Genomic DNA, 10,998 nt, shown 5'->3' on the forward strand with positions numbered 1-10,998 from the left:
GAAAGGATGAATAAAAATTGCCTTCCAAGTGCATGCAAGTTGACAACCTGAAAGGTGATTTTCTTGACTCATATATTTCAGGTTGCTGGGTTTTACATATGGCAAGTCTCCAGAACAAATATTGCTTTTGGAAAACCTAATCAAATTCTGCCATAAGAGTTAAGTTACTGAGTATAAGGCCTCAAATGATATGCTTGATTTAGACTCCTCTGGAGTTCAAAAATTGTAAATTTTATCAGCAGTGGTTTCATGGAAAAATGTAAAGCAAAAGTTGAAACTTTTTAAAGAATAAACTTGGGCACTAGGGCTTCTAGTGAGGGTGAATTCAGCATTAGAAGTATAATCTAGTCAATGTCTTTTAAAAGGTCGCCTTCATTTCCTCGGGAATGCTTTGAAGGGATGCTGTCACCTTGCGTCATATCTTTATGTTATGTTACAAACCCTGTTGTAATATCATGTGCTGATACTGAAATTTGTATTATTTGTTGGGTCACAGTTTGAGATCTCTTTAATGGAAAGGAAGCATCGAAAGGAATTCAACAGAAGGGGAGTGAAAATATAAATTGGGTCATTTAACTTTTCTCTGCCAGTCTTAGGCTGGCTAGAAGAGACATTTTAATGCAAAAATTGGTGCTTACTTTCAACTTTTGCTTTGAGGGCTCCATATTAGGAAGAAAAAAATTGAGCTACCAGTTCACTGCATCTTCCCCACAAGAAAAATTTCAGGTTTTTGCTTTGTAGGTAGTATTTTCAAAACAGTGTACAAAAACTACAGCATGTGGCCACCATGTAGCCACTTCTGACTTCAAGTCAAGAGAAATTTGGTGTAGTTCAGAATGAGTAAGACCAAACTTTGATTGGAGAAAGAAGAGAGCGATATGGTGTAGTGGTATGATGCAGACTTTGGATTAGGCCGTTTTAAAATGGGCAATCAGAGCAATTAGATTGGAATCAGAAGTGCTGAAAGGTTCGGAGCCTGCTAGCAGACAATATATTGCACGCAGTTGTAGTGCCAAAGCAAGCAGTGAGTAAATGGCGTTGAGGGAAAGGAGCATTTGGCCATGGCTGTGGCCAGGGCGCCAGTACTTAGAGCAGGCAGCTTGCTGGAGGAGGTGCCTTGCTCTGGTTATGCATCGGTGTCTCTTTGAAGCTCAGCTTGGTTGAATGTTCGGTTATGCAATGAGTAAGTGCATTAATGGTGCTAAATGGTGATTTTCCTGAAAACAGAGGTCTGAAATGGTGTAATGCTGATGTGGCACTGGTGGAAAGTTTTGTACTGCTGTTATTACTAAGCATTTTTGGTTTAGTACTCTTACCAGCCTTCCTGCCCAGCTTATCTTGGAAAGGTATCATCCCAAAGCTTACTGAAAAACATGTTACTATTCTTCCTTAAGTATGAGCGGTTTCACTGTCTGTCTGCTCTTGTTTGTAAGAGTTGTATTATACTGTAGTGACTTGTTTGGGTAGAACACACAGAGTTTGTTAAATGTTATGCTTGTATAGGGCCCAATGCTGTCTTCCATCTACGTGACTCTGCTTGCTGTAGTATTCCTCCAGGAGAGAAAAGGCACAAAAGGGAAGGCAGATGTTTCTCCTGCCCTGTGTACCTTTGCTGGTAGTCTGGAGTTTCTGTAGATGAGTGACACTTTGCCAGAAGAATCAGAGTCGAGAAACAGACATCTGATGATCACCCCTTTGGGATTTAGGATTTTTTTAAAGGTTCATGAATTGCAGTAGTTGGAAGCAGCAGAATGAAGAGCAAGAGGATGACAAATTGGACCAAATGGTAGCTTAATTTTATATTGATCTACAGATAAATGCAAAAAACTCTCATCAGTGCCAGTCAACAGGAGTTCTGTGAAACAGCTAGGAGTTTGACTAAGCTGTGTCCCTTTTCGAATGAGGGGTGTGACAAGAATATAAATACTATTGCAAGCACCCGTAGCGTGGTTATTTGGGATTGGGGCCTTACAGTTAACCAAATCAGAAACACACCATCAGGCAGGTTTTTATTGGAGTACCTCTGTGCAAAATCAATGTTATCAGCATGTCTTTGCAAGACGGTTGCTTCGGACATCTATTGTTAGTGTCACGCATGAATTTTTATAAAATCCATTTGGCACTGGTAATGCAGGTTTTGAATATTGTGTACTACTTTGTCACGTTTGCAGGACTTCTCACTAATGGCCAATCTAAAGGATTAGGACCGGGATCAGAACAGCTGGAGAATGAGAAGGACGATGCATCGCAAGTGTCCTCAACGAGCAACGATGTTAGTTCTTCAGATTTTGAAGAAGGGCCCTCGAGGAAAAGGTCAGTTGTGCATTATGATTAAAGCATAGCCTTTCTGCTTTGTCCCTTTTGTGCTATAAGATTTTGATTATGCAATCAGTAGGGTATGGTTGCACATGCTGCCCTACCATAAACAGACTTTCCAGTGTGGAGTCCTTCTAGTAACAGTGAGGATATAGTCAATTTTGCTTCATCCATTGGTATAGATGGTTCTTGTTGTTTTGGAAAGCATGGAAAAGCAGTTGTTCTTTTGCAGTAGGTGATTGCTAAATTAAGCGCCTTATAACTCTCCCTGCTCCTGCCCTCCTTCCTCCTCCCCTGGCTTTGGCCTCTCGGGGACATGTCAATACATATGTGTGTAATTTCAAGGAAAGCATCACTAAAGTAGTTAGTCTTACTGTTCTTATTTTTAATTTTCTGTGAATGAAACCATGTCAAGTTTAAAAAAGAATGAAACAGATGCTTCTGAGAAGAGAAGCTGTATAGTTAGGCAGTGTGGTGAGTATCGGTTGCAAAGGACTACTTTGAGATACTGCTGCCTTCTCTTTCCTAAAAGTCAGTTATGAGGTCCTTGTTGAACTCTTACGGGTTCTTATCCTGAATGTGCAAAATGTGGGTTAAAATCATAGGACTCAAGCCAATCTATTATCGAAAATATGCTGAGAATGCAGGAGGCTGGGAGTTGTCCTCTGTATGAAGTAAGAACCAAAACAGGCTATCTGAAAAACGCTGTTTAAAAGAGAGAAACAGAAAATGCTTTCTCAACCTTTTTCTTCCACACTCCTTGCATCCTAGTCCCAAGCCAAAATGAACCATAAAAGAAGTTCTTTTCCAAACAGAAGAAGTGTTCCTGTTTTCTGTGCCACCTTATGATTCCCCTGAGAAGCCCAATGGGGTGAGGAGAGTGGTGCTTTCCTGGGCATCCCTCTGTTCCTGTTCCCATGTCCCCTACCCCTGGTCCCCACAACCTTTTCTACCCGCCGAGCAACAAACTCAAAGTCTATTTAATATGCCCACTTAGCCCCTCTGGTGCATCAGAATAAAATCTGTGTTATCTTCCATACTAGTAGAAATTTTGCAAGGTTTATTGCATCCTGTTACTGGTCAGGGGAAAAGTATTTGTGTGTTTATTTTTGGCTTTATGAGATACAGCAGAGGCTTGGAAATGATTTCTGCTTAGAAATTTAGGTGACATCCACTGTAGGTGTGATCCCGGGAGACAGTGGTCATTGTTTCATGGCATTGCCACTGTTGCTTGCACGTTATCTTAAGGAATTTTTGCTGCCCTCTGCACTTGCTTTGTCCCCTCATTCCTCAGCTGTGCTGACACAACTGCTTGCAGGGTCACACCATGAGTAAGTTCAAGGAGCTGGTTAGGATTAAAAATAATAGCAAGGGGAAGAGGGATTGAGGCTTTTCGCCAGGGTTCTTTATTTTTAACCTGCATGAGTTTTCATCTCTTGTTCACAGCACGGCTGCAGGAGCAGCCACCAGTGTGACCGAGGGGGCATCCCCTTCCTTTCTTGGGGCTGGCAAGGGGCAGGAGGGCTTGCCCCTTATGCTGCCCTGCTTCTGCTGCCCTGCGCAGTCCAGCTTCAGAAATGAGTGGGATTGCTACATCACAGGTCTCAAGAAACTGCATTTGAGTATTGCAGGTGAAATTTTTTTTGAGGAATACTCGCTAGCTTTTGGCTGTGGGAATTTGGACACTTGAGAAGCAAATGGGTGGTTCAGGCCTAATAATGGGGAACTCGGTGCCTTTGGTCCTTTTTGGGTTAAAAACAAAACAAAACCCCAAAACAGAAGCCAAGATGAAAAATATTTTTCTGGCTTTTGTGGAAGGCAAGGCATCATTTCAGTTTTTCTTCATGCATTGTGAACTGTTGAAATAATATTACGTTTGTTGCTGCAGTTGCTGCGAAGTAGAATGTTCCTGTTTTGTTTCCATTTACACCCAACACAGATTTTTATCTACTTTTTTCCTCCCCCAGCTTCCTCTTTGCAGACAGACCTCTTCTGGGCTCCTTCTCTCAGGCTGTACTGCAGCATGTTGAGTGTTTTGATGTTGTCATCTTGTTTCCTTTTAGGTTTTTGCTTTGTTTAGCTGAATATGTAATGTTTCCTCAATCCAGGTCATCTTGGGATCCCACAAAAAGTTATGCTAGGAATATTGGGTGGACAAAGGGTATGCAGGAGGATGAGGATGGGGGGGTGGGACTGAAATGGGATCTGTGGGTTCACTGCCTCAGCTCATCAAGTTTTGAGAAATTGTGCTCTCCTTGTCTTCTCCCCGGGCTTCCTCAAAATCAAACTTTTCAATTGTTTATTCAGCTGTGTGTACAACTAATGGCACTCTTGTACTAAAATACGCATTTAAACACTGTAGCTTTAGCATCTACTTCATGCAGTTTTTTCCCCTCTGCAAAACAAGTATTTGTCTTCCTGAAATACTGTGGTATATAGCTGGTGGTATATGCAGTGAAATGATGTTGGGGATTGGTGCACTTAGTGAAGCATATGTGTTTGGAACTTGCTCTGTATCTTACAATGAGTTTTGAGTACCAGGTTTCCTGTGGTGTTTGAACCATGCATTATATGTAAGTTACTATTTAGTTTTTTATGGCTTGTGGGGGTGGTGTGGTGTATGGCAGGAATGTTTCTTTTGGAAACTTCAACCTGTCATCTTCTAGAGGAATAGGTCATCTGTATTTCACACCAGTGATGGAAACAAATAGAGTGCTAAGCATAGTAAATAAGGGAAGCTGTTGTAAGGGGCTCCAGTTTATTTAGTAGTTTAAGGCTCTGTTTTAACCTTGCAGTTCTTCAGCGTAATGGTAGGCTGGTACTGTGGAGGCAAGCAGTCTCTTCCTGGCTTCTTCTTCCCTCTTCTTCCCAGCTGTCATGTCTGGCTGTCTTCTGGCCCCCAGGTTGGTCAGTTCAGTGGACTGATCTGGCAGCATTTTCCCCCCTGCTAGAGCAGGTCACATTATATAAATGGAATAGGGAGATAGATTCATGCGTGTGTACAGCATGTGTGTGTTTTTAATTTGCATTTATAGTTGATCCAAACTCTTCCCGTTTCAGAGACAATTTGCATGAGAGCCTGGATGAATAGCAAGTGCCAATTCTTGTAGCAAGCTGAGTGGAGGGTAAATTTGCTAGCAGTTAGCATTGCCTTGTGGTCTCACTATGCCAGCAATCTTTGGTGTAGATTTTCCTTAGGTCAAAACTATGCAGTGGATGCTCCCAGTGAGTTACTGGTCGGAAGGACTTGGTTGTAGATAGGTAGGTGCTGACAAGTGTCTGTGGGGGAGGTAAATTCCTACCAGCCTGCCTGTTGACCGGTGAAGAGATTACTGCCGAATATTCCTTATTTCACACATACATGCCAAGCTGCGTAACAGAACAGTAGAACCCCCAACCAAGCACTGTTTCAGGTTTATCACTTTTTTTTTTTTTTTTTTTTCTGTTTCAACACTTTCCTAGTAACATAGCTTGATTGAAGAGCCACACATGCCATAAAGAGAGCATCATGATGGGAGGAAAGAGATTGTGGTTCTGGTGAAAGTATGCTGATTTAATATAATGCTGCAGATTTTGTTCAGAAACTCACTTAGATACTTTGTTTGATGGACTAGGCTTTTGAATGCGGTGGCCTGGTGCTGTTAGGCTTCAAATGGCTCCACTAGTCTGTGGGTACTTTGTCAGTAATTAACAACTTTGCTCTCTGGGGACTGGAGGAAGCCAGGTTTGCAGCCAATGGGTAAAGTCCCAACTCCATTTCTTTTTAAGTGTAGTGTTTTAGATTGCAACAGAAGTCATGGTACAGTACTAAAAGTATGCAACCTGCCTTTTGTGCTGCTGCACCTTTCAGCTGTGATAGCCTGGTGGTAGTATGGAGGAAAAGAAGTACGTGTACAGCTTTGCCTCTGCAAAGTCTCCAGATCGGTCCAAAAGGTGTAAGCCCTACTTACAGAACAAATGGGGTTTGGGAGCGATTGGCAGTGGCAGTGGTGGCAAGCTCAGGACTTCAAAATACTTGGTTTTGTTTGAGTTTACACTCAAAGAATGGAAAATACTTGCTTTGATCTGAGCTGTGTGTATTACTAGTGACCAGGTCTGGGGGTAAGCAGGGGCTAGTAAATACTACTTTCAGCCAGTAAAGAGGTGTCAGCGATATTCTAACAATTGGCAAAAGCTAAGCATTCAACTGACTCTGTTGTGTAATGGGTTGCTGTCTAATTGCCATGTAAGTGAGAGCTGCTAGTTTGTTCAATGCTTTTGGGGAGATGAACAAAAGCGTTGGCATACAGGCTTGATAAACTATCAGTTTGGATGGTCTTTACCGAGTCAAGATCATGCATTTTCAAAACCCACAGAAAAGATAATTGCTGGAGGAGAAATGTAACTTCAGTGTAGCTGCACGTTCTTATTATGAATCTCCAATTTCCAGCTATGATTCTCACTTGAGAAGGTCAATAGGTAACAGGCCAAAGGTGTTTGGTCACTGTGCTGGATGCTCGTACATTTTTATGGGCAACTCTTAAGACTACAACCACTGGCAATTAATAACAGTACGCAGAGAGAGCTGTATGTTTTCTAGCAACAGTTGCTCACCTTACCCAAGAAGAGACATGTGCAGAGCAGACTTGATGTGACGGTATGTTAATCTTTGGTGATAGTAGGCTATTGCTTGCTTCCTGTTACTAATCAGGTGGCTACTCATTTACATGGCCCCCTTCCCAGAAATGCACACAGGGAATTGCCAAATGCATTTATCTTTTATTGTAAAGTTCTGTTAATAGAAGGCTGTGAGAAGTGGGAGGAGGTTGACTTTTTTTAATAGTTGCTAAGCTTTAAATTTTGGGTTTTTTTACATAATGTTAGAATATTTTCTCCATTAAGGGGGACAAAGAGGTTTGTTTAGTTTAGAAGAAAAATAGGGTTGAAGAAATTTCCCCCCCCTTGCAGGAGCAGCAGAGCAGATGGATGTCCCCCCCTGGACCTGAGGGTGTGCACAGCTCCTGGGAGAAGACACTGTCCAGTTCTGCTACAGGGAAGGTTGCTGGCCACAGGAGAAAGGGACAACCCGCTGGGGAGCAGTAGTGTTTTAAGCTGCCACAGCTAGATTGGCCAGAAATTGCTTATTAGAAGTCTTCTGAGGCCTTTAATTAATACAGCAGCTTTCTGCTAATGGTCTCAAGCATGTGACAATCAGAAGGTGGCTGTGTGTTACAGCAAGGCCAATCTTGTGGGATGTGCTCCTGCCCCTCGCCTCATGCTGGCTCCCTGCTGCCTGCTCCGTTTTCCTGTTCGTTGTCTTTTTTAATTTTTATTTTTAGATGCCAATTTAACTCTCTGAACTGGCTTACTGTGGGACAAGATGAGTGTCAAGGTTTGTCAAATGAAAAGGTGGGAGTATGTAGCCAAGGCGGGGGAGGCGAGTATGCTGGTCTCCTTTGGCTGGTGGCTTCCTGGCAGAGTCATATTGGACCCTCAGCACAAAAAAAATCTAGTCGAGGGTAGTCAAGCTTCTGCATATTAGGCAAGCTGCTAATTAAAGTGGTTGCTTTTAGAGATATACCCTTTTCAACTTGAGCTGCAAAAGACTTTATTGCAGCAGAGCTGTTGAAAGATTGAGGGGACTTGGGGTTGGCCCCCCCCCCCCTTTTTTTTTGTCAGATTGTTTTTATAGTTAATAATGAACAGTCTTTTTAGCACTAGACTTAGCACCTTCCATGCAAGATGTAAAACAAGGTCAATGCTGTTCCCACATATGTAAGTTCGTGAAGGATTTCTACTCGGTATTGTAGGTGATGGAGAGAGCAGTGTATTATGACTCAGGTGTGAAAGCGGGAGACTGCTCATAATATCAAAGTGTTTTTCCAGGACCTTTTTAGTGAATAGTCTTTTCACTAATTGAAACACTATATAATGTATTTGTGTTCAGCTGTTGCCTGCTACCATGTAATGTAATCCCACTTATCAACCAGGTGCTTCTATTATTTTTTCTAATTTCAGTAGGCTATGCAAATCTGCACTAGTTGTTTGCTTATGAAGAACTACATTAATCCACAATAAAACCAAAATGGCAGTAAGATTTACGTATAATAATTTTTTTTTACCCCCCTCTGGAAATTCTGATATGAGTGGAATATATTTTTAGTGCGGCACATTTATATTTAAATAACAAGCCTTATAAACAAAGCAATAATAGTCCGTTGGAGTGGATTTGCACAGGAATAGTAAAAAGACAGATTACCTGCTTCATAATGCAAGTCAAGGAGATCATTCTATGTAGTTTGAAAAGGAAAAAATAAGGTGATTAATGTTCTTTCAGTATTTTCATAAGGAACAAACAGAAGTTGTTGACATGGATTATTCTATCCAACAGGCAAAGATATAACAAGGTACAAGAATCTGGGAACACTTTAACTTTGTGGGTAGACAGCTATGTAAACAGCTTGTCCAAGTACTGATTTAATAATTATGAAGGTACGATTTATAGCAGCTGAGAAGTGTTAAGCAACGTCAGATTCAACCTCGCTTGTCCTCACCTGCCACCTTCTCTTCAGAAGTCAGAGTTGTAGGAGGAGGTCTTTGTGACCTTGAGCTTGGGCTCATCTCCTGAGGGACCAAGGACATTTCCAAAGCCAGACTGGATGGGTGCAGTTGTTTCTGTGGCTCTGTGTATGGCAAACGCTCTTTCAGCTGCTTGATAACCCATCCCTACTGTTATTCACTTTATTTGTATGTCTCAGCCCTGTGTATCATAGGCCAGATCTTGACTGCTTAAATACCAGGGAGACATTGCTGTGAACCGATGTAGGAATAATTGATTCTGTACTGAAAGACACTTTTTCCAAGCAAATTTGTGTGTTAGTGTGAAAGAGTTTTTTTGGTGCACATAAGCCACTGTCTATATAAGACTCTAGCCTGATGTTTGGGTTAACATAACTCTATGCTGCATCTGGTTTCTTCCATCATTTTCCATGTGCAACTGCTGTTGCTTGCCCTTCTCTTAGCTTGATATTAGAGTTCAGCTACTGATTGATGGCTCAGCCCAGTGCCCAGGCTGCTGCTGCTGAGATCTGGGGGAGAGGAGCCACGTGTCCTTTCTAGAACCTTCTTGACTTTGTTTCTCTCTGAAAATTAATCTTTCTGTTACTCTCCTGTCCAGAGAGTAAGGCATTTATGGACAATCAAGTGGCATTTCAAAAAGACAGGTTGGTATTAAAACCATTGTCCATTGAGGACTGTATCTGGACAGCCAGTGAGTGTTTTTCCTTCCCAAAGCCCCATGCTACTTCAGGAGAAATGTTTTATGTGGTGGACATTCCCAGGGATTTTGTCACGTCAGCAGTGATGGACTCCTTGCTGTGCCCTTAGCTGTTTCTGGCTGTTGCTGCTGTTCCAAAGCCAGGCCACCTCATCCTAAATAGTAGAAACATGGATAACTTTGAAATATGTATGTTTTTTGCTTTGGGTCATGTTACCCTCGTAGGTAAAATGTTGCATCCTCACTAAAGAAACACTGAGGCCCACCAGATCTCCTGCAGCTTTGTCTGCTCACTCCATGAATCAATTTTCATGATCCTGGAGCATGATGGGGGGAAAAAAAACCCAACCCAAACATTCACACGTATTTCAAATTAGTGTCTTTCCACTTATTCCTCCATTCATAATTCCCCCAAAATGAATTTAAAATCAAAGACAGGAAGAAAAAAAAGGCATATAATTGTATTTTGAAGATCATGGCAATGCCATTTTTTTTTCCTGTTAGGTTATTTTAAAGACTGCAATTCTATTTTAAAATTTTGATTCCCAGAAATTAGCCATCCTAGCATTTGTAGTCATCTTATTCCTTTGGAAAAGCAGAGATTACTTAATGAGAAAACATTCAACACCATCAAGTATGGGTAAGATTTCAGAATTAAATGAAACAGATTCATTTTCTTGCATAAAATTAAAATTTGAGCTTAAAAAGATGTCAACAGATAAAAATAATTGTAGCAAGAATAAAAGGCCAAGAATGGAAAAGCAGAAGCCTGTTCCTGAACTAAAGATGTAAAATGCTGTAATATTTGGCAGTAAGTAGTTTGCTGAAACTAAACTGAGTAATGATTTTATGAAGTAAGGCCACTTTTTAGTGGTCTTTTGAAGGATTACGAAACAAAGGATATGGGAAGTACAGTCTGAAGATTCTTGATACTTTCTACTTTGTAGTAATAGTGGGCTCCTAATCTTTTAATTCAGTCTAGCATTTGGAATATAAGGCTAACTTGCCAGAAGAAATTTTTCATTTTGTTGTGGTAGGCTGGACATGATTTAGTAGGCTGCATTACTATAGCTTCTCCAGTCTCCAAACAACGTCTCCGAAGATCTTGCTGCTAAGCGCGGTAAGACCTAGTTTGCGTTTTAACTAATATTTAAGCAAACTGGTGATGGAAGCATCTTGTTTCTTTTATATGGACATTTATAGGAGATTTACCGTTTGCATACAACATTGTTCTGCTATAATTCTGACCCGAGCGTTTTGTATGTGTGCTGAGTTAAAAGCCAGCCTGGGTTGGAATAATGTTATCCTATGTGCTCTGCAAAGGTAATGATATTAAAAAAACAAGCAGAGCACCATTCCAATATTTTAAAGTGGAAGTGTATCCTAACATTGAGTTTTAAGTATATGGGGGGGGGGGGGGGGGGTTT

The 10,998-nt window shown here is 41.3% G+C and overlaps 1 protein-coding gene across 3 annotated transcripts in view; it reads left to right on the top strand.

The window, feature by feature from the left end:
- Positions 1-10,998, top strand: part of JARID2 (jumonji, AT rich interactive domain 2) — a 222,511-nt gene that overhangs the window by 122,264 nt on the left and 89,249 nt on the right. For all 3 annotated transcript variants that reach the window (XM_010573172.1, XM_010573173.1, XM_010573171.1), the window contains one exon: positions 2,172-2,313. In XM_010573172.1, the coding sequence (XP_010571474.1) occupies positions 2,172-2,313 (142 nt within the window). The remainder of the gene's footprint in view (positions 1-2,171; positions 2,314-10,998) is intronic.

This window comes from Haliaeetus leucocephalus, unplaced genomic scaffold (genome assembly GCF_000737465.1).
Source record: "Haliaeetus leucocephalus isolate CR32 unplaced genomic scaffold, Haliaeetus_leucocephalus-4.0 Scaffold373, whole genome shotgun sequence".
In the NCBI taxonomy this organism is placed as follows: Eukaryota; Metazoa; Chordata; class Aves; order Accipitriformes; family Accipitridae; genus Haliaeetus; species Haliaeetus leucocephalus.